A 23,630-nucleotide genomic window follows, 5' to 3' on the forward strand; every position below is an offset into this window, starting at 1 on the left:
AATTCCCTAGCAATGAGCCAGGGCTGTTAAAGCACTCAAACTTGATTATTTCTGCCATGTGTTTTGGACCAAAGTCGTCTCTGGAAACGACTCCCATTTGTTTGTTTCGCCTGTATATGCACTGCAGAAATAATCCGATCTGACCCCACTTTAACTGCCAGTGAATTCTGGGAATGGGAGCTGGTTGTTGCACCAGAGCAAAGGTACAATTCCTAGGATTTCATAACAGTGAGCCAGGGCAGACAAAAAGTGGGGTAAAACCAAATTATTTCTGCAGTGTGGATGCAGCCAAAGTCTATGAAAGCTCATGCTACCAACTTCTTTATTTCAGATCCCTTTGATAGCGCTAAAAGATCCCTTTGCATGCTGATTTTCCAGACTAACACGGCTAGCTCTTTGAATTCTATCAGTATCTGGAAAAATGAGTGGCCCTGCTGTGCTGCTGCTGTCCCAATGGTGCTATAAGATCATTTTGCATACTGATTTTCCAGATGCTGTTATACTGCAGCCCCAGCAGTTCTACCCACAGCAGTGGAAGTTTATGGGATCTCAGCATCTTGGAGGATCACTCTTCTGGTGTTAGGACTTTGCCTGGGAAACTGCTCACTGACCACCACAGGAACAGGGTGACCAAAGGTCCTCCTTTTTCAGGACATAGCCTAAACTTCTGCCTTCTGTCCAGGAGGCATTCCCAAATGGCTTCTATTTCGAGCACGGTGGAGAAGCATGAATTTATATTTCTATTAAATGTGTTGAGCTTTTGTTTCGTCATATTCTCCATTTTTCATGGGTGTCCTATATTTTGTGGTACCTTGTCCTCCTCCATGGTTCTGACATCTGGTCACCTTGGGCTCAGGGTTACCAGACATCCGCCTGTTCCAGGACCTGTCCTGCATTTTAGCCTTCTGTTCAGGAGGATTTTTAAAAGGTCCTCCATTTTGAGCATGACTGAGAGGTATGAATTAACATATCTATGAGTGCTTTTAGCTTTTATTTTTTCTGTCTGGGAGGAATTCCAAAAGGTCCTCCATTTTGAGCATGGCTGAGAGGTATGAATTCATATTTCTATGCGAGCTTTTAGCTGTTATTTTTCTGTCCAGGAGGAACCCCAAAAGGTCCTCCATTTTGAGCATGGCTGAGAGGTATGAATTCATATTTCTATGCGTGCTTTTAGCTGTTATTTTTCTGTCCAGGAGGAACCCCAAAAGGTCCTCCGTTTTGAGCATGGCTGAGAGGTATGAATTCATATTTCTATGCGTGTTTTTAGCTGTTATTTTTCTGTCCAGGAGGAACCCCAAAAGGTCCTCCGTTTTGAGCATGGCTGAGAGGTATGAATTCACATTTCTATGCGTGCTTTTAGCTGTTATTTTGTGTCCAGGAGGAACCCCAAAAAGTCCTCCATTTTGAGCATGCCTGAGAGGTATGAATTCATATTTCTATGCGTGCTTTTAGCTGTTATTTTTCTGTCCAGGAGGAACCCCAAAAGGTCCTCCATTTTGAGCATGCCTGAGAGGTATGAATTCATATTTCTATGCGTGCTTTTAGCTGTTATTTTTCTGTCCAGGAGGAACCCCAAAAAGTCCTCCATTTTGAGCATGCCTGAGAGGTATGAATTCATATTTCTATGCGTGCTTTTAGCTGTTATTTTTCTGTCCAGGAGGAACCCCAAAAGGTCCTCCATTTTGAGCATGGCTGAGAGGTATGAATTCATATTTCTATGCGTGCTTTTAGCTGTTATTTTTCTGTCCAGGAGGAACCCCAAAAAGTCCTCCATTTTGAGCATGCCTGAGAGGTATGAATTCATATTTCTATGCGTGCTTTTAGCTGTTATTTTTCTGTCCAGGAGGAACCCCAAAAAGTCCTCCATTTTGAGCATGCCTGAGAGGTATGAATTCATATTTCTATGCGTGCTTTTAGCTGTTATTTTTCTGTCCAGGAGGAACCCCAAAAGGTCCTCCATTTTGAGCATGGCTGAGAGGTATGAATTCATATTTCTATGCGTGCTTTTAGCTGTTATTTTTCTGTCCAGGAGGAACCCCAAAAGGTCCTCCATTTTGAGCATGGCTGAGAGGTATGAATTCATATTTCTATGCGTGCTTTTAGCTGTTATTTTTCTGTCCAGGAAGAACCCCAAAAAGTCCTCCATTTTGAGCATGGCTGAGAGGTATGAATTCATATTTCTATGCGTGCTTTTAGCTGTTATTTTTCTGTCCAGGAGGAACCCCAAAAGGTCCTCCATTTTGAGCATGCCTGAGAGGTATGAATTCATATTTCTATGCGTGCTTTTAGCTATTATTTTTCTGTCCAGGAGGAACCCCAAAAAGTCCTCCATTTTGAGCATGCCTGAGAGGTATGAATTCATATTTCTATGCGTGCTTTTAGCTGTTATTTTTCTGTCCAGGAGGAACCCCAAAAAGTCCTCCATTTTGAGCATGCCTGAGAGGTATGAATTCATATTTCTATGCGTGCTTTTAGCTGTTATTTTTCTGTCCAGGAGGAACCCCAAAAAGTCCTCCATTTTGAGCATGCCTGAGAGGTATGAATTCATATTTCTATGCGTGCTTTTAGCTGTTATTTTTCTGTCCAGGAGGAACCCCAAAAAGTCCTCCATTTTGAGCATGCCTGAGAGGTATGAATTCATATTTCTATGCGTGCTTTTAGCTGTTATTTTTCTGTCCAGGAGGAACCCCAAAAGGTCCTCCGTTTTGAGCATGGCTGAGAGGTATGAATTCATATTTCTATGCGTGTTTTTAGCTGTTATTTTTCTGTCCAGGAGGAACCCCAAAAGGTCCTCCGTTTTGAGCATGGCTGAGAGGTATGAATTCACATTTCTATGCGTGCTTTTAGCTGTTATTTTGTGTCCAGGAGGAACCCCAAAAAGTCCTCCATTTTGAGCATGCCTGAGAGGTATGAATTCATATTTCTATGCGTGCTTTTAGCTGTTATTTTTCTGTCCAGGAGGAACCCCAAAAGGTCCTCCATTTTGAGCATGGCTGAGAGGTATGAATTCATATTTCTATGCGTGCTTTTAGCTGTTATTTTTCTGTCCAGGAGGAACCCCAAAAAGTCCTCCATTTTGAGCATGCCTGAGAGGTATGAATTCATATTGCTATGAGAGTGTTTAGGTTTTATTTTGTGTCCAGGAGGAATTCCAAAGAACGTCCTCCATTTTGAGCATGACAATCCCAGTTCTCCCCATGGCTTCCTTGCGTGCGTCACGTGACTTCCAGCCCAGTCACATGCGTCCGTCAGCGCCCCTTAACCAATCAGAGGGCGCGCCACAGGGCAGGGTCCCGCCCCCGTCTCTTTTCCTGGCCCCTCTCTCTGTTGGCGACAGCGACGGCGAAGGCGCGCGCGCGAGGGAGGGAGGGAGGGGGCCGTGAGTACCGACGGTTAGCGGGGGCGGGGCGGGGGCGCTTCCAACTGTCACCGATTTGAATGTTCCTGGAGCGAAGGGGGGCGGGGGAGGGAGGGAGTCAGTTTCCTCGAGGGGAGGGGGAGGCTGGGGGAACCGGCCAATGGGGGGCTGAGCTGGGAAGGATTGAGGCCACGCCCCCCGTCCCTGGGGAAATGGCCCCCTTGACCTCCTCTTCTTCCCTCAGCTCCCCATTCTGCAGCCTATGCTTTTGCAGGGCTGGGCGCCTTCTTCCTTCCTTCCTGGCCCTTCCTCTTCCTCTTCCCCTTCCTCCTCCCTCTCCCTCAGGGCAGCCTGGGAGTCCCAGCCTCTCCCTCCCCTCTTCTTTGGAGGAAAGGGAAGGCTATGAGGGGTGCCCAGGGAGTTCGCAGGTGACTTGGGATAGCCAGGTCCTGGGGCTTACCCTTGGCCACAGTTGAGTGGACTGCACTTGTGTGCCTCCAACCCTGTCATGGGGTTACCCTTATTATTATTATTATTAATTGATGGTATTTATACCCCGCCCTTCAGCCCTAAAGGCTATCAGAGCGGCTTACAATTATTATTTTTAATTAGGCGGTTCCCTGCCCTCAGGCCATGGCTCTCCTCTTGAGGCTGAGAGAGTGTGACTCTCCTAAGGTCACTTAGGGGGAGGCATAAATAAATACACAAATAAATAGATAAAACTTTTATGTGTATCCCACTTTTCTACTACAGTAGCAATCAAAGCGGCTTACACATTAAAACAAAACCAATACGTTGTTATTATTATTATTATTATTATTATTATTCTTTATACAGCACAATCAGTAAAACAGATTAAAAAAATAAAAATAAATCTGCCCATGGTGTACAATCTACGAAATAATAGCCTAATATATAAATAATACATAATAATAATAATAATAATAATACAGGAAATACATAATAAATACATAATAAACAGTGCAGAATAATATATCTTAACCCCCTTCCCTTAAAAAGGAATTTAGCTTGTCACAATTTAAAATATAGTTTCATTATAACCTATTAATAACAACAAATGGTCTGTCGGGCAGAGAGGCAGCATAATACATAATATCTGAGGGATTATTATTATTATTATTATTATATTTATTTATATCCTGCCCTTCTCCCAAGGCTGGGACTCAGGGTGGTTTATGACATTTAAAAAACAAAACAAGACACCATAAAGTTAAAGACATACAGAAATAGTATATTGAAATAGAATTAAATTGCTACAACAATTAGAACCAGTTCAATACTAACATCCAATGTAAAAGATTAAAATGCTCAAAATATTACAGCACCCCGTCGCCTGCCTTAAAAACTTTCTGTGGGTTGCCACAGCCAAGTGGGGATTCACACTCTGGTCTCCTGCAATATGTTCGGATGACTTTTGCAACATCGTTACACTTAAATCCACCTTGTTGTGGTGGTTGTGTGCCTTCAAGTGGTTTCTGACTTAATGGCAAGCCTCAGGCCACCCAGTGAGTTTCCTGGCCAAGTTGGGAATTGAACCCTGGTCTCCATAGTGCTAGTCCAACACACTTGCCACTACGCCATATGTGTGGGTAGTTAATAATAAGCATCATTTTTATATTTAAAAAACTCCATCAGCCCTCCACATTTGCGGTTTTGATTTTTTGCAGATTTGATTATTCAGAAATTTGGTTGCCATGTTCTTTCTAGGAATCTCTACATCCTCCAGCAACTAGAGTCTAGACTCTGCCAGAAGTTGACCATAGAGTTAGCTGGAGGACCTAGAGATTCCTAGAGAAGACACTTCTCTGGGCATTTGTATGTCCTCCAATGCTGTTCTGTGGTCAAAGGCCTGGAGAAGTGTTCTCTCAGGTAAAAAAAAGGCTTGTTTTTAGCTTACGGTTTTCCCACTTTCACAGGGGTCCTGTGTCCCTAACTCCCAGCAAGTGTGGAGGGCTCACTGTACTTTAAAATATGCTGTCTTTATTCACTGTGTAAACACACCTATTTTTCCTTTTTCTCATCTCCAGGTAACCCAGCCTCAATGCAGCCAAACAGGAGACGCAAAATAGAGTGGGACAGCTTGTCCGTTAGCTCCCCTACCAAATACTACAAGCTCACAGAAGAAGGGCCGCCTCATCCTTCCCCTAACAGTCGCCTTGGTGGCAAGACAGCTGCATTCAAAAAGAGCTTGCACTTGCCAGAATCTTCTTATAAGGCATTCTCCAGAACTTCATTCACTGCAGAGGATTCTTCCTCTGATGAGTTTGAAATAGAAGATGAAGCCAGCAGCATGGTTCAAGAGAGTCTGGACCATTCTGTTTTGGGTAGAAGTCTGCTTGTAAAAAACTCAGCCAGTGACATGTCTAGGCGAAATGTGACATCTACACCTGGAGAATCCCCAAAACAAAAGGTATTTAATTGACCAGAGAGATGTATGGTATAAGAATTGTTTGTGACTAAAAGAGTTAACTTTTTAATGTAATCTTTTCTTTTTTCTCTCTCTCTTCTATTATATTTTTATTATGGAGGTATAGAATTGAGTGAAGTGTGATTTTTTTTTAGAGTTTTGAAAAACCAAAAACGTGTAACTGGACAATTGATAATGAAGTTTTAAAATTAATTAATTAATTAATTAATTAATTCTAGTTTCCATTTCTGGAAAAAAATGTGTTTGACTTGAAAGTTCTTTTCCCAAGTGTATTTTGTTGCAGAAAATGCTCTAACTTGTTGAACATTTAGCTAAATAAATATGTATAGAATGTAAAGAATTATGTGTTCATTTCATACTAAGAAGTTGGATAGTGCAGCTTTAACTTAGTAAAAAGAAAAAACCACCTCAACTTTTGTCAAGCTTTTTTTCAAATTAATGTAGCCTCCATAGCCAGCCGGATGATTGGCAAAGTCAGCGTTCCTTATCCACGGATTTTTTATCCACGGGATTCAAGCATCCATGGTTTGAAAATACTAAACAAAAATATAAATTCTAAATAGAAAAACTTGATTTTTTATTGTATATAAGAGACACCATTTTGCTGTGCCATTGTATTTAATGGGACTTGAGCATCCACAGATTTTGGTATCCATGGCGGATCCTGGAACCAAACCCCAGCGGATTTGGTGTAAGGAATTGGTTGTGCATGTAAGCAATGATATGTCAAAGTTCCTGAGAATCTAGCTTACATTTCATGAGGTGTATGCATTCCTTTTGCTGCTACTTAGTTCCTACTTCCAGTAGGAGTAGCAAAACTAACCAGAATCTGAAAGTTTACCGCAGCAGAGTGTTTGAAGGCATTGGGTTATTTGAAAATAAACCAATAATCATAAGAACAAACTCTGGATGCAGTTCTTATTTGTAGGGGTTCAGCAAACCAGGTAGGCAAGTTGCACAATAACATTTCATATGAATTGTGTTGTATGTAGCTTACACTGTTCTTATTGCTTAGGTTAAACAAGATGGTTGCAGTGATTCAGGCCCAAGTCTTACGTCGAGCAGCGAAAAAAATGACACTTCAAAAGAAGCAGAGGCTGAATCTGGGAGGAGGAGAGTGAAGAGCAGGGATCAAGATCAAGGTGCTCGAGTAATATATCGCAAAGCCCTGTTGGGTATACTTGGTGGAGCGCTACGAGCTAAAAGAGAGGCAGCAACTCCAAATGGAGTTCACATAGAAAGAAAAGAGGCATCTGGATCATCTGACAATCTGAAACATCCCTCAGTAGCATCAAAACCTGGGGAACAGCAAACTGCAAAAGACTCAGACTGTTCAAAAACTATAACAAAAGAGCACATCAATATTTCTATCAGACAAAGTAAAGAAGAGTCTTGTAGGTCAGATGGTAGCTCAAGACATGTTTCTGTAGTTTTAAGATCAGAAGGAGAAAAAGAACTTAAGCATGAGTCCAGATTTCAGAAAGTTGCTACAAAAGAAGATAATACTACATGGCGTAGTGGAAAAGAGGCTTCTAGACCAGGTAGCAGCTCACGCTTTACCCAAGCAGTATCTAGGTTTGAAGATGAGTCAGATCATCAAGAATCCACTTTTCAGAAAACTGCTGTTCAGGAAGAACATAGTACCTCTAGGCACAATAGAAAAGAGTCTTCCAGATCAGGGGGCCGGTCAAGACATATCCATCAGTCATCAAGTATTGAAAATGAGCCAGAATTTCCACAGGAGTCCAGGTTTCAGAAATCTGTTGTAAAGGAAGAACAGAAGACTTCTAGGCATAGCAGAAAAGAAGCTTCCAGACCAAGCAGCAGCTCGAGACATGTAATGAGATTTGAACATAAGGCAGAATTTCAGCAGGAACCAACCAGCCCAAGAACTGTAGTAAAAGAGGACAGTGATACTTCTTTTGGATATGATAGAAATACACTTTGCAGAGAGCTTCACAGATCAGATGACAATTTAAAAAGTGTTTGTAATCTTTCACAAACTGAAAGAGAATGGAAGTGTCAGAGAGAGTCTGCCAAAAAGCAAAATATAACTAGTGAAGAAAATGCTAATACCAATCTAAGTAAAAAGGAATCCCAGAGACCAGAAAACTACTTAAGATGTAGGTCTGATGTTTCAAGCTATGATGCTGAACTGCTCATTAAGGGTCGTAGCAGTCAAAAAACTACTACCAAAGTCAGTACTACCACAAAACAGGAAACTGTATCAAAAGATAAATGCATTTCCTCCAGTTCATCTGATACACAGAATGAAACCAAAAGAGAGTTTGTAAATTTCCAGAGGACAGTTATTGTTGAACCTTCTCCAAAACATATGCTTGTGGAGGAACCTCGTTCAGAAGTAGATCAAAAGGTAAGGCATTGAATTGCAGATGAGTGTGTCTGAAAAGAAAATATACTTTAAATATTCCTGAGATGTCATTGAGTTCATCCAAATAAAAACCCAGCATCTGCTAGAGAGCCAGCATAGTATGGTTGCCTGAATGTTGGACTAGAACTCTGGGAACCAGGGTTCAAATCCACACTTAGTCATGGAAACCCACTGGGTGAATGGGTGGCTGGCAAGTCACACACTCTCAGCCCTAGAGGAAGGGAGTGGCAAACCCTCTGAACAAATCTTGGCAAGCAAATGCCATGATAGAATCATCTTAGGGCCGTCATAAGTCAAAACTAATTTGAAGACACAAAACATACACAACAACCTAAACTAAAAACTATTTAAAATTCAGGGAGGAAGATCTATGGTTTTGGATCTCTTTGAGATAATGTCAAGAATTTTCCTTAATTCTTACATTTTAATAGGAAAATAGCTAACTTGGTCACTGAGGTATCATCTTCATTGAGTTATTAAGAATCCTTAGAGATGGGTACAGAAGCTTTCATAACTATAGTTGCATAATTACTGTATAAGAAGCAAAGGCTACAGGATGAACATTTCCCAAGACTTGTTATAAATGTGGATGTTCATGTCATGTGTAACTTAAGATAAGGAGACCTTTTTGCAAGGAAGGAGGAATTCAATACGGTTATGGAAAGAGACATAGGCCTAGGACAGACCGCCTGAAAAGAGCGGCCTGCTGGCAGCCTACTTTTCCCTGGAGGGAAGCCGCAGCCACCAAACTGTGCGGCTTTCCTTCGGGAGGAAAAAGAACCTAGGAAAAGCGGGTTCTTTTTCCACCACAGGGTGGACGTAATGAGTATGCCAATGGTGCACTCATTATGTAAGTGACATGCGGACGCTGTGCGTCGCTTACGTCACAATGGCGGTGACTGTGTACATAGGGCACCGCCATTGTAACACTGCCATGGCGTATTAGGCCATGGCGTATTAGGCAGTTGCAGCATGGTCCGTAACCCCGTACTGGGCCATAGAAAACACATATACCCCTTTTAAAGATGCCATATCAGCTTTTCTGTGTTGATTGATGGCTGCATAATAATAAATATTGTACTTTTATCAATTGTTAAATTAGCTGGATCTTTCATAGTGGTTAAGTCAAATTACCCAGAATAAACTGATAGTGACTTGTAAAATAACAAACTGTGTAGATAACATACTGTTATTTAATCTTCTAGCCATCTGCTGAACGGCCTACAGTCTTTTTAAGAGGTCATTGTTGCCTCACATACAGAAACACTATTTGCCTATTACCTCTTGATTTTTTAGTTTCACTTCTTTTTTCTCTGTTGCGATACACAAATATTTTCTCTTGGCATGACCTACTGTTGACAAATCAGTCCCAGTTGGAGAGCTTGTACTACCTTTTTCCTTTATAAAAAATCAAGCTGCATATTATGGGCACTCTGTATTTGAACATGGGCAAAGAAAGAAAAGAAGATCTTTGTTTATGTTCTGCTGGAAGTCAGTTGTGTTTTTATGCAATGAACAAAATTTGGGTTTAAAATATTCTTTAGTATTCTACTTTACGTTATGTTTAGTTTTCATACATTCATGCAAAATAAGAACATTAAGGTTGTTGTGTATTTTGTTCTTATTTTCTGATTCCTCCCCCCCCCCATTGCATGTTTTTTTTCTGTATACAGATTTGAAATATTAAACGTATGCTAGATAATCAACATGAATAGAGTCTTGGTTTGATTTTGGTTTTTACTCTTTTGATCTGTAGTTTACTGAGCAAGAAAAAGAGCCTTCAGTTGAAAGTGATTGGTCTGACCTCGAGGATGTAGAGCCACCTACTACTTTCTCACAAGAGGATTCCATCCCAAATTACAGTACATCAGAAACAAAGGAGAATTCAATGTTAGCGACAGAGTTTGTGATGTATCCTCCTCATTTATACAGTTGCAAAATAAGTGATTATGCAAAGTATTGGACAAGCAGTCCCAAGCCAACAAGTTGTCCTTCTTTTTCAGTCCCCTCTGAAGATGCTTCATATGATAGCCATCTCTGTGATAATTCAGATTTTTCAACTAGTATCTCTTCAGACACATCAAGAGATCAAGGACCTTCAGTCGAAAATGTGCATGATAGGTCATGGTCACTTAGTTCTCCATTGCTGTGTGAAAAGCAAAAGAGACGACAGAGTATGGAAGTACCATCCCATGTACCTATCTTTTCGACATCACGCAAGTCAGACTCTTTCATTAATAATCGTGTAAACCAGGATTTACATGGTGACTTACCTAAATATTTAGAAGAAGGATTTATTGACACCCACTGCCATCTGGATATGTTATATTCAAAGATGGCTTTCAGGGGCACCTTTTCTAAGTTTAGAACAACTTATGATAGCACTTTTCCTGAAGAATTTCAAGGCTGTATAGCTGACTTTTGTGATCCTCGTACCTTGAAGAACAACTTATGGGAAGATCTGTTAAAAGAAGACATGGTTTGGGGTGCATTTGGCTGTCATCCACATTTTGCCCGTTACTACACAGACCTTTATGAAAGGCATCTTTTACAGACAATGAGACACCCCAAAGCTATTGCCTTTGGAGAAATGGGGCTTGATTACTCTTATAAATGTAGCACTGAAGTTCCAAAGCAGCATAAGGTAAAAGGCTCCACTTCTAGATTGCAGGGCAAATGTCTCTTATTGGTAAATTTGAAACATACCATTCATTGTATAGTTGGAATAAATGTTCTCCAAACTGCAGATTTGCGAAACAGTGAACCCTTAGTTAAAATGACTGACTTTCCTATGGGGAGTACCATGCCAGATTACTGCCCAGAGTATTCTGTGACCCACATTAAGTGTGGGTGGGTTGCTAAATAATCTTTGAACTTTTAAAAAGATACATATTTATGTCCAAAGTTGTCCTAGAATCTTGGAGGTGATTCTTGGATGTTGTCCAAATCTTGGAGATAATAATGGTTCAAGGTAAGACTGCTCCAGTCCTTCTGCACTCACAATAGGGTTTGGTTTGGCTGTCAATGGTAAAGCATGTAGGGTATATCCAACATGTAACTTTTTATGTCAATTGCACTGTATCACCATAGCTAGATCCAACATCTCTGGAAATGGCTGCAGCTGGTGCACAAGCCTTAACTATACCAAAAGCACCCCAGCTACCACTGAAACCTGGCTTTACAGGCTTAGGGTTGAATCCAGATGAACACCCAAATCATAGAATCATAGAGTTGGAAGAGACTGCACGGGCCATCCAGTCCAACCCCCTGCCATGCAAGAAATCTAAATCAAAGCATCCCCGACAGATGGCCATCCAGCCTCTGTTTAAAGATCTCCAAGGAGGGAGATTCCACCACACTCCAAGGGAGTGTGTTCCACTGTCAAACAATCCTTACTGTCAGGAAGTTCCTCCTAATGTTGAGGTGGAATTGCTTTTCCTGTAGCTTGCATCTATTGCTCCGGGTCCTAGTCTCTGGAGCAGCAGAAAGTAAGTTAGCTCCCTCCTCAATATGACATCCCTTTAAGTATTTAAACAGGGCTATCATATCACCTCTTAACCTTCTCTTCTCCAGGCTAAACATGCCCTGCTCCTTAAGTCGTTCCTCATAGGGCATGGTTTCTAGACCCTTCACCATTTTAGTCATCCGTCATCATCAGGGAATTTGCAGTGCTGAGCAGCACAGACTGAATCTCTATTCCCTGATCTGCCTTTCAACTGACCAGGAGCACTTCTGGGTTTTTTGTTTTTTTTCTGGATTAAGTTTCAGTTTCTTCATTTCCATCCAATCCATTACAGATACAGGCACTAGCCTAAGGCTGAAACATTTTCTTTGGATTAAGGTGGAAAGGAATTAATATAATGGGTATCATCCACATATTGATAGCATGGAGCCCAAAATTGGATGACTTCTTTCAGAAGTTTCATACACATATTAAATAGCATGAGGGACAAACCCATACCCTGAGGAACCTTAGGCTAGCTGCCAAAGATGTTACCTGGTAGTCTCCTCGTACTGCCATCTGGATTCACCCCTCTAAGAAGGAACGGAGCCATTGTAAAACCACACCTCCATTCCAGGAAGGTTACAAGAAAGACGTCATGGTCAATGATATTGAAAGACGCTGAGAGATCCAGCAGAACAAACAGGGACATCTTTCCCTTCCCAGTTCCAAGTGTAGGTTGTTCCCCCAAGTGACTAAAACTATGTCTTTCAATATCCAGGCCTGAAACCAGATTGAAAAATCTAGATAATTTTGTCATCCAGAAACCCCTGGTTCTGGGAGGTCACCAGATGCTCCAGGACCTTGACCCAAAATGAAAAGTTGAGAACTGGCCAGTAGTTGTCTAAAATGGTGAGGTCCAGGTAGGACTTTTCCTTCAATAGTTTTTTAACTGTTGTCTTTAGGCATGCTGGAGGTCTGCCCTGTTTTAGTGAGGTATTGACCACTCTACACCCACTTGCTTTGAATCCATCAATATGTCAAAAAGAACTCTCAATTAGCTTACAAGAAATAGGTGTGTAGATTTATTTAGATTTGTTCATTAATGTTAATTTTCCAAACTACTTCGAATTCAGTATATGATTTCCAAATGCATAGGGACCATATACAGTACAAACTGAGTAGTCTACTTCATTGCAGTTGTTGTTGTTGTTATGAAACAGAACATTCTGTAGGAGAGAGCTTGTATTTTGGCAGGCCTGCCAGAATGGTCTATGTAGAGATACATTTGTAGGAGTACAAATGGTAATGGCTAGACTTGACATTAGAATATTTTCCCCCATGTCTTACCTTTTGTTCTCAGGGCAGTTCTAATGGCAGTTGAAGATGTCCTGATTTCTTACTTGCTTCAGGTATTTGAAAGACAACTGAATCTAGCTGTTTCCTTAAGGAAGCCATTAGTAATTCACTGCAGAGATGCTGATGAGGATCTGTTGGAAATCATGAAAAAATGTGTACCAAAAGACTACAAAATACACAGGTAATTCTACTAAGTATAAGTTCTGTCATCTGTTAATTTTAAAAATAACTCTGGAAAGTCAGCCGTTCTGGAATTTAGCATTCTTGTGGTTATATTATGTTGGGTAGACTGCAGTATGTAGGCCAGATTCCAGAATCCTGTCTCCCCCAGATGTTAACGTTATTTGTTTCCTGTTTTTAAAACAGGGTCTCCAGTCATCTTGGTTGGAATGAAATCTGTGACAGTGTTCACTAAATACTATGAATTATACATATTATAAAGTAGAGGGAGATATGGAATGGGGATACAAAGTTATCAACAGAGAAAAGGGGAGAGATATAGAATGTTGGTTGCCCATAAACTGTCCCTCGCCTCAAATTATCTGGGCAGCCTTAGCAACAGCCGCCCCCTCTCCCCAGCTGAAAATACTGCTTAGTGCCAAATCAGTAAATGGAAAAACAGCCTTGATTCAGGACTAGATCCTGAACAAGCATACTGATCTGGCTTGTATCATGGAAATCTGACTGGATGAAGCTGGGGGTGTTAATCTCTCCCCACTTTGTCTACCTGGATTTTTTGTGGAGCAGTAGGCAAGAGTCGTGGGGCAGAGAGACAGAGCTGCAGTGGTCTGTCAGGATTTCATCTCCCTCACTAGGTGCCCTGTACCACATTCCACTGGATATGAGTGTGTGTATTCCAGAGCCTGAGTACTACCATAGAAAAGCTTTACCTCATATCCCTAACACCATATTTCAGTTAATGGGGGCAGAGAAATCAGAACTTCCAAGGAATATCTGATGGGCTCATACAGGAGATGACTTTTAAGATACCTTGCTTCAAAAGCCAGAACTAACCATTTATTTATTATTTATTATTATTTATTTATGGTATTTATACCCCACCTTTCAACCCCAAAGGCTTAACTTGAACCAGATAAGTACTGTACATGGACTAAGTGAAACTGTTGTAAAATTGGCGTTATTGCCCTATACCTTCCTACTTTTTGAATCTTAAAATTTCTAAGCATTTTTGAAAGGCTGTCTCTTATAGTACAAATTACTAATGAGTTAGTCTTGGAAACATCCGTGCAGAGGCTGCTCTGTCAGGAGCAGCTCAGGACTTCATGGCCTCCATGACAACCATGGGTCTGTTCCAAGTGGTATCTGGTCCTGTTCATGCTGTTGGACACACTCTGGACCTTGTTTTCTATGCTGGGTGGGGTGATGGTGATCTTGATGTGGAGGAACTTGCCATAGCTCCATTGTCATGGACAGATCATTATCTGGTCAGGTTTAGACTCACTGGGATACTGAACTTCTGCAGGGTTTAGGGAACTGATTAGGATGGTCCTCCCCAAGAGGAAGATTGATACCTGATGGCTCTTGGGGAGTTGCCTGTCGCCTCGATAGGTGATTCTGTCGAGGCCTTGGCCAACCTATGTAATGGGGAAATGGCCAGTGCAGTGGACATGATTGCTTCTAGGCATCCCCTTCCCATTGAGTGAAGTCAAGCAAACACCCTGGTTTACCAGGGAGTTGGTGGTCGTGAAAAGAATGGGATGGTGGAAGAATGAGCAAGTTTGACCGAACGTGGGCTAGAGCTCCTTGGAAAGTCTATGCTGTGGTGGTGGCAGCGAAAAAATCCTTCTTCACTGCCACCATTGCATCTGCAAAGTGTTATCCAGTGGAGCTGTTTCAAGCAGTCACAGGCCTTCTGCCTCGCAAGAACAATAGACAAAACACTCAGTAGCCCACTGCAAAGAGTTTTTACAGCACTTTGCAGATAAAATTACTTGGATACTCTCCGACTTGGATGCTGTAGTTGATACAGGTCTGGTGGACATAACCTTGCACCCTGCTTGTCTGGTGTTATTGGATATGTTTTCAGTTTGTGCAACCTGTGGATGTGGACAGAATCCTTGGAGAGGTGAGAGTCACCATGTGCATACTGGACCCTTGCTTATCTTGCCTGTTGAAAGCAACTGGAAGGGGACTAGCCAATTGGATAAGGGGAGTAGTGAATTCCTCCCTACAGCAAGGCTAAAAGAGGCTGTGGTGAGGTCACTACTGGAAAAATCCTAGATCCCACCATATTGGAGAACTATCGGTCAGTCTCAAATATTCCCTTTTAGGGCAAGCTGTTGGAATGTATGGTGGCTTCCCAGTTCCAGGGGTTCTTGGATGAAATGGATTATGTAGACCCATTTCAGTTTGGCTTCAAGCCTTGCTATGGGACAGAGACAGCCTTAGTTGCCTTGGTGAATGACCTAAAGGACAGGTGAAGGTTCAAAATGCTGCAGTCAGGCTGTTGTCTGGGGCTGGCTGCAGAGATCATGTCACTCGGCTGTTGAAGCAGCTATATTGGCTACCAGTCCAAACAGAATTCAAGGTGCTGGTTTTGACCTTTAAAGCCCTAAACAGCTTGGGTCCAGACTATCTGAAGAAACGTATCTCCCTGTACAAGCCAGCACAAGCGCCCAGATAGGCGGGGGAAGGCTTTCTCTCAGTCCCACCACTTTCACAGGTGTGGTTGGTGAGGAGCCGGGAAAGAGCCTTCTCTGTGGCTACCCCCAGACTGTGGAACTTCTTCCCACAGGAGGTCAGGCTGGCCCCCTCCCTGCTGTCTTTCTGCCAGCTGCTGATGACATTTATTTTGCCAGGCTTTTTGTGGATGAGTTTTACTTGTATATTGTGGGGTGCTTTAATGGGTTTTAACTAGTTTTAACTATGCTGTTTTAAATGTTAGTAATATTTAATTATTTTTTAACTTTTGTAATCAGTGTTTTTGTTCTATTTTTTTTTTTTAATTATTGTAAACTGCCTTGAATCTCATTTTGGGAGAAAAGAGGGATATAAATTCCATAAATAAATAAATAAATGTAATAGACATGGTTTCATTAATAATGTCTAGGGAATTCTATGTTGCACAGCTTTCCCCCGCTCCAGTGGATATACAGGCATTTTGCCTTGCTTTTATGAACCTGTTAAGAGTTTGATGATTGCCATCTTCCATTTCTAGTCTCAAAAAAGTGAACACAAATGCTAAGTAAATCCAAAATCCTTCTAGTAAATTAAGAGAGCCACTGGAAACCAGGGTTTGATTGTGGAGATCAGGGTTCAAATCCCTTCTTGGTCATAGAAATGATTATAGTTAATAAGTTTCCCTTGTGGAGCTAAAGGCATCATACATAGTTTCCCTTTTCGTTCCTAATTCTCTTCACAGCAAACTTATGAGGTAGGTTATTCTGACAGATGGTGAAGTTCAACCAGTGAAGTTCATGGTAGTTGAGGGTTAGAATGTTAGCAGAATGACTCTGTTTGATCATGGCCATTTATGTAACAACTGGGATTTAATTTCAGCAATAACCGTATATAAAATGTTAAGGCCTGAAATTAAGATTAATTTCAGTCCACTGCAGAAATAATTCAATTTGAGGCTGCTTTAACTTCCCTGGCTCAGTGCTAGGGAATCCTTGGAATGGTAGTTTATTGTGGCACCAGAGCTCTCTGACAGAGAAGGCTAAATGTCTCCCAAAACTACAGTTCTCAGAATTCCCCAGCATTCAGCCAGGGCAGTTAAAGCAGTCTCAAACTGAATTATTTCCGCTGTGTGTTTTGGACCTTGGTTATCTTAAATACTTATTATAGAAGTAACAGAGCTTTCCTGTATCCTGAACTGTTTGCATGTGTCTCTAGAGATTGCATGACACAGCAGATCGAATGCTGTTATAGCTTCTCAGAAGCCATCATATTAAATTCCTGTATTTCATTTACTGTCTGATCTTTAGTGTAGTCTGTCTTTGTTTTCCTGCTGTTGGTTGATCATTTTATGTTGCAGAATGACCACTGGTTTCTCTTTCCTCTTAGGCATTGCTTTACTAGCAGATACAGTGTCATTGAACCACTGTTGGACTACTTTCCAAATCTTACTGTTGGATTCACAGCATTACTGACATACCCATCAGCTCATGAAGCTAGAGAGGCAGTTCGAAAAATTCCTTTAAGCAGAATAGTAGTAGAAACAGATGCACCTTATTTCCTTCCGAGGCAGGTAAGGTATTTCTTTGTAAAAATTCATTATTATGTATGTCTTTTTGATGCTGCATTAAAAGACCTTGCTTTGTGGTATTGTGAGAAAGTGAATGTTAATATGCACCAAGTTGATGCTCTGGTATTTCTCCGTATAGTTCAGGAACAGTCAGTCCATACTTGAGACAGAAAAACATTTTATGAAGGAGTAAATAACTCACGTTAGTCCAGTACTCTTGGATGTTCAGTAAAAAAGTTAATTCAATATATCTGAGGTGAAATGAAACTATTTAAAATCAGTTCAGCCTGAAAGGGTTTCCCTACAGTTGCACACAAATCTAGTGAAAGTGGAGGCCTCTTCAAGGTGAAAAAGTTAGATTTCCTGATCCTGTTTAACAGAGGAATATGGCATGGAGGGTTGTGTGAGTGACTGAATAACCTTCCCTTGCAGATACTTATTCTCAGCCAGTAGAAGAGTATGGATTAACTCCTCTTGTCACTGAAGCAAGCTATCATGTGTTCATTAGACTAGGTCTTTTCTGTTAGACCCCTGGTTCCTTCAGCTTTTTCCTCCTTACCAACGCAGAAAAAAAGGCATATCTTTGCTCCTTCCTTTCTCTTGGTTATTTTTACCCTTTTTCCTCCCTCTTCTTTCTTCCGCTTTTACCTTGTCCTATAATATTACCCCAAAAAATCCTTTATATTTTTTCTGTAGTTCTTGGTGGCATTACGTTTCCGTTATTCCCTTGCATCTTCTTCTCCCTTTCTACACCTTTTCTACTCAAGTTACTGGGTATGGAGAAGGCTAAAACAAAGTCTTCTAAGGGTGGCTCTGCTTTCCAGCCTCAATTGATCTGTAAGCAATTGATCCTTAAGCACATTCAGATTATCTGACCACTTTGTACACTACATAGAATCATAGAATAATAGAGTTGGAAGAGACCACAAGGGCCATCTAGTCCAACCCCCTGCCATGCAGGAAATCTCAATTAAAGCATCCCATGTGCCTACCCATCACCTCCATCGCTATTGCTGCTTCCTCCAGAGCTGCCTGTACTGCTGATGAGGTGAACTTCACCCACACAGATTTCATCCCCCTTGAAGCTACCCTTATTTCAGGCTTCCAACCTAGTACAGGGGCTGAGGCACCAGAGTTTGCTGCAAGGCAACTGCCTCAGAATTAACCAGCACCAATGATCACTCAGCCTGATTCAGGAAGAGGAGGAGGCTGATCTGTCTCCACCCTCGCCATCTAAAATTTGGACACAGGGGCCTCCTCACAAATAGTGAAGGGTGCTAGGTCCAGACTGCCCAGCTGTCAAATATACACATGCTTCCACTCAGCCCATGATGGCCATTTTGAAAACTGTGAATGCAGTGCCTGCCATTTGGGGCAAGTTGATCAGGTCCTTCCTCTTTTCCATATGTCTTTTCCCATCTCATCCCATGCCCCTGCCTATGCCTTTCTTGGACCAGGATTCATGGTTACAACACTTCTCTATAGTAGCCCAGCAGATACATGGATCGAGCCTACTTCCTCTTAATTCAGACAGTAGTCCTTCCTCAGATGAGCAGTCTGCCTATTCACAGAACACAGGAGCCTTTTAATAATAATAATAATAATAATAATAATAATAATAATAATAATGTTTATTTATATACCGCTTTTCCTAATTAGATCAAAGCGGTGTACAACAGCAAGTACAATACATAGTCAAAATAAAACATAACAGGCCTCTCCCCCTCAAGATGGTGGTCAGAAGGAGGGCTCTTAGTCTTTCAGGCCAGGCCTCTCTCCCCCTCAAGATGTTGGTCGGAAGGAGGGCTTTTTCTTCTTTCAGGCAGGCAGTTGGAGCTAGCCTGCCTCTCTCCCTCCAAGATGGTGGCTGAAGGGAGGGCTTTACTTCTTCAGGCAGGCAGTTGGAGCTAGCCTGCCTCTCTCCCCCCAAGATGGAGGCTGAAGGGAGGGCTTTACTTCTTCAGGCAGGCAGTTGGAGCTAGCCTGCCTCTCTCCCCCCAAGATGGTGGCTGAAGGGAGGGCTTTACTTCTTTTCTTCTTCCACTCCAGATGTTTTCATGAGGGGTGCTAATATCACATCTCTTCAGTCTTCCTCATCAGGGACATTTCTGAATTGGACAAAGGAGACTGGTTGAACTGGTCTCTTCAAGCTTGCATGGTCAAGGTCCCAGTTCTTTTTTTGCCTCGAGGGAGGCCAAGTCTGCTACCCTGCCCCTAGAGGGAAATCCACCAGAAAGAAATCTAACATGTGACTATCCCACCTCCAAAATAGGAGGGAGATTCTCTCACTTTCTTCTGGCATAGATAAATTCCACTTTAGATCATGGATTCTGATGACCACTAAGCAGAGGCTACTCATTAGAATTTCTCCTCCCCCCATGGCATTTTTTTCTTTGATCACCTGACTTGAGGTCCCACACAAAAAACCCTAGGGATCCAACAGGGCATCTCTCACCTCTTAAATCTGGGTGCCACAGAACCAGTTTCTCCAAATGAAGAGTTGACAGGCATATATTCAGTTGACAGATATATTTGGTCTTTTTCATGGTGTCCCAAAGATGGGGTGAAGCTTTTCCCCATTCTGGATCTCGGGTATTGAAAGTGCAAAATGGAGAGTCTCTGAGTCATTCAGGGACCCCTGTTCTCAGGGAACTGTCTCCTTTCTTTCGGCCTTTCAGAGTGTATTTACATGTGCATATCCACAAGTAGCTTTGCTTTTGTTGCAACAATACCAACTATCAGTTCAATGCTCTGCCTTTCAGGTTGGTCTTGGCCCCTAAGATTTTACAAAGCTCATTATAGCTTCTGTAGCCCACATGAGACTGAGGTATTCACATTTTCCGTTATTCAGATTTTTTACATTTTCCTTAATTAGATTATGCCCTCCTGAAATCTCCCTCACTTCAAGGAGCCAAATAAGCTCTTATCATAACTCTTTTCAGTCCTTTGTAACAAATGAAAAGAAGAGCCATCTCCTTCCATCTCAAAAGCTAGTACACTTAAACCTAGGCCAAATGAAATGGCTTCCAGCCACTTTGGAGATGTGGAGTTCAAACAACACACACCTCCAACATGGCCCAAAATCACACTCTGGTCCTTTGGACCAGAACAAAAAGGAGCTGGGACAACCCATCTCCTGGCAGTGTGAGTTGGGTCAAACAAGGGGAACTTAATCTTACTCCCTTCCCCTATGTCTAGTGTGAGTGGAGAAGACTTCTCTCTATCACAGCCCATTAATATCCAAGGCACATTGAACATAGAGATGGACTTTCTGAATTGTCTGGAAGAATGAGATCTAGATGCACTGTAGAAATAATTCAGTTTAACACCTCTTTTAATTGTCAAGGCTCAGTGCTATGGAATCATGAGAATTGTAGTTTGTTGTGGCACCAGAGCTCTCAGACAGAAGGCTTAATGTCTCACAATACTACAAATTCCAGAATTCCATAGCATTGAACCATGGCAGTGAAAGCAATGTCAAACTGGATTATTTCTGCAGCACAGATGCAGCCTACTTTCTGCCATCACAAGCTTCCTTTGGCATACTTCTAATCAATATCCACCTCAGACACAAATTACAAACTACCCAGGTACCTACCAGTTTCCTTCTTGCCATCCCCTCACCAAGGTCAGTATCTGAGCTAGCCACTCTCTCAATGGCTTCTTGCTGCTGCAGATTTGAAACAGACTTAGAGTGAAGCAAACCAGCAGTTTGGAGCAGCCTTGGCTCTTCCAGCCCCGGTTGGCCCCTGATTGGCACAGGACTGCAGTGACCATATGGCCCACTCAGAAAGTGGCCCCCAGCTGTGGTCATGAACTCAACTGCCAGCAGGAATGGCTTTTCGCTGCTCCGTTTTGGGCCAGTTTTTCCAGGTTGGCACAGGCCCAGTGTGCTCTCTGCAAGCAAGCTTCCAGATGCTTTTGGAGAATGTGTCATCTGCATGCCCCATCCCCAACACAGCCCAATGCCTGCGCTTTTTGCCCATCTGCTTCAGACCTTAGACTCTATGGCTAGATCCCAGTTTTCTACTCAAAATAATCTTTGTTTTACAATTTACAGTACAGCCTATTGTTTTGCTCACGTTCTGCCCACATTTGACTCAACCACTGGAAAAATAGTGGTACAAGATAGATGTTAGAAGGGTTCTCATGATACACATTAAACATACCAAATGCTTTAGGAAATCCAAGGCTCTCTATATATCTTTCCTTTCCAACCGTTTGGGAAGAAAAAGTTGCCTCTCTCCTCTCTGATCAACGAGATCAAGGCATGTATTTTCCTAGCTTATAAATCCCTACGACTTTCCAAACCACAAAATGTGACTCCATATTCAACTAGATCCACCACCACATCAACCTTTTCTGCTAATTCTCCACTTGAGGAAATCTCTATCTGGGCTATTGCCCCCTTCTTTCACTCATTGTTACAAATTAGACAAATATGTTTCAGCATGGTCTTCCTTTGGGTGCAGGGTCCTACAGCAGGTCCCTACACCTTAATCCTCTCACTCGCCACCTTCCCACCAAATCTGGGTTTTCCTTTAGGATAGTTAATACTTGGATGCTTTCTTCTCTGCCAGATGAGATTGGTATATGGAGGACCTACCATAAAGGTCCATTCTATCCAAGGAGAGTCATGCAGACCCACCCTAAGGTGGCAATATTTTTGTTTCTCTTTTACTATATCTGAGGATTCCTTTCTCATCTTCCTGTACTCTCGGCTGAAGAATAAACCGAAGGAGGAGCCAGGGATTTAAGAGAAAAGACCTTGTCTAATGAATGTGTGATCCTTTGCCTTGCCTGGGCAGAAACAGGGGTTAACTCATAACTTGAATGGCTCCTTATCCTCAGCTAGAATGGACCTTCATGGTAAGCCATCCAATGTATTAGTCTGCCTCCCCAAATTAGGGGCTTATTCATTTTAAAAATATTTCATAGCTGTTGCATTGTGAGTAATAAATAAAAAGTATATGGTGGAAATATTGTTATCAAATTGCCCTTGATCTTCTGTATATCAAAAGCTCAAGAGTAAGTCAGAGGGAATGAGTAGTTCTGTTAGTAGTTGTCTCTTTTCTTACATACTGTCTCCATTGTTGCCAAAATAAGATACTGTGCTAGATGGATTTCTGATCAGAACAACATGGCAGTTGCATTCATAGCAACCTAAAGATATGCTCTTCAAAGTTGTCAGCAATTCATTTAACACATTTGATGCAATGTTCTCAAATCCAATATCTAGTTCTGTACTGCCGACTACAAAAAATATGCTCCTGTTAATGCTTTTGTTTCTTTTTTCTCAGGTGCCCAAAAGTGTATGCCAGTATTCACACCCAGGAGTAGCTTTGCACACAGTGAAAGAGATCGCCCGCCTCAAAGAGGTGCCTGTGTCCATCATGTTAGCCATACTAAGACAAAATACAAACAAAATCTATAATTTGTAGGAAAGTGCAAGGGAGTGTGGGGAAGGGGATGAGAAGGAAATGTCTCCATGAAGTTATTATGGTTCCTCCAAGTGATTGATGTAAATAGGTTTTTGGGCTTGTATGCTAACTTTGACAAGCTTGAATATTGTGACTCTTGAGAAAAAGGAAAATAGTTAAAAGTGCTTAATTGAAACACAGTCATTTAGACATTCATACGTTTTCCAGATTTCTTTGCCCCCCGCTTCCCTTCCAGTATTATTGGTTGCCTGCCATTTAAGGTGCCTTAGTGTTTACTTTACTCTTGAACAGTGACTTCATTTTTTAATTGCTAATAGTTGAGGGCAACACAAAAAATAGTGACTAATTTTTAATTTTCCTTTTAATTAGGCAGTTTTTAATCTCTTCAATGGGTTCCTTTTTTAATGAAGAAAATAATTTAGTTTTTCTATGATGTTATGCATTATTTGAAATTTAAAGAGCTTATTTGTAAATAAATGTATTTTTATATGAATACTCATGCTGAATATGTAAATGACTATCACTAAGGCAAAAAATTAAAATCTTCTGGACGGTAACATTGAAAGAAAGTAATTGTTGCCTTTCTTTTGAATTCAAGCCAACAATGTGACTTCATGTTATATGCAAAGTTTCTTTTTGTAAATGCTTCTATTAATGTTATTAATGGTGTTTCCCCAATATATGTAAAAAGCCTTTTAAATAATTCTTCTGTATATGTATGAGATGTATGTTTGTATGCAGGAAGAACAATAAAACCATGCGTCTTCAAATCAAAGAACTGTCACTTTTGTCTTCCAAATACATCCTTAAAGCAAAAGTGTCCTAGTAATTAAGTGAAGAATGTTATCTTGATTTATTTTTAATAAGCTAAGAACAAAATTCTGTTTTTCTATAGTTTCATATTGTGCCTGTGATTCTATGCGTTGCTAATCAGAAGCTACATTTTCGTTGTAATAACTGCCACTCAAGTTATCATGGATCT

At 41.4% G+C, this 23,630-nt stretch overlaps 1 protein-coding gene across 10 annotated transcripts; it reads left to right on the forward strand.

The window, feature by feature from the left end:
* Nucleotides 1–3,319: 3,319 nt before the first annotated feature.
* Nucleotides 3,320–23,426, forward strand: TATDN2 (TatD DNase domain containing 2). 10 transcript variants are annotated; one of them, XM_089520481.1, is made up of 7 exons: nucleotides 3,320–3,392; nucleotides 5,407–5,789; nucleotides 6,823–8,181; nucleotides 9,956–10,843; nucleotides 13,054–13,181; nucleotides 17,027–17,210; nucleotides 22,508–23,426. In XM_089520481.1, the coding sequence occupies exons 2-7, from the start codon at nucleotides 5,421–5,423 to the stop codon at nucleotides 22,646–22,648; spliced, it is 3,069 nt and encodes a 1,022-aa protein (XP_089376607.1). In that variant the 5' UTR covers nucleotides 3,320–3,392; nucleotides 5,407–5,420; the 3' UTR covers nucleotides 22,649–23,426. The 10 variants fall into 10 exon arrangements, 8 of the variants coding, with proteins under 8 accessions (XP_089376607.1, XP_089376627.1, XP_089376581.1 ...); XM_089520501.1 differs by having other exon boundaries at nucleotides 3,361–3,379; XM_089520455.1 differs by lacking the exon at nucleotides 3,320–3,392 and adding an exon at nucleotides 3,537–3,829.
* Nucleotides 23,427–23,630: the final 204 nt, after the last annotated feature.

Source organism: Sceloporus occidentalis, unplaced genomic scaffold (genome assembly GCF_023333645.1).
Source record: "Sceloporus occidentalis isolate IW3139 unplaced genomic scaffold, rSceOcc1.0.p SCAF_1, whole genome shotgun sequence".
Lineage (NCBI taxonomy): Eukaryota > Metazoa > Chordata > Lepidosauria > Squamata > Phrynosomatidae > Sceloporus > Sceloporus occidentalis.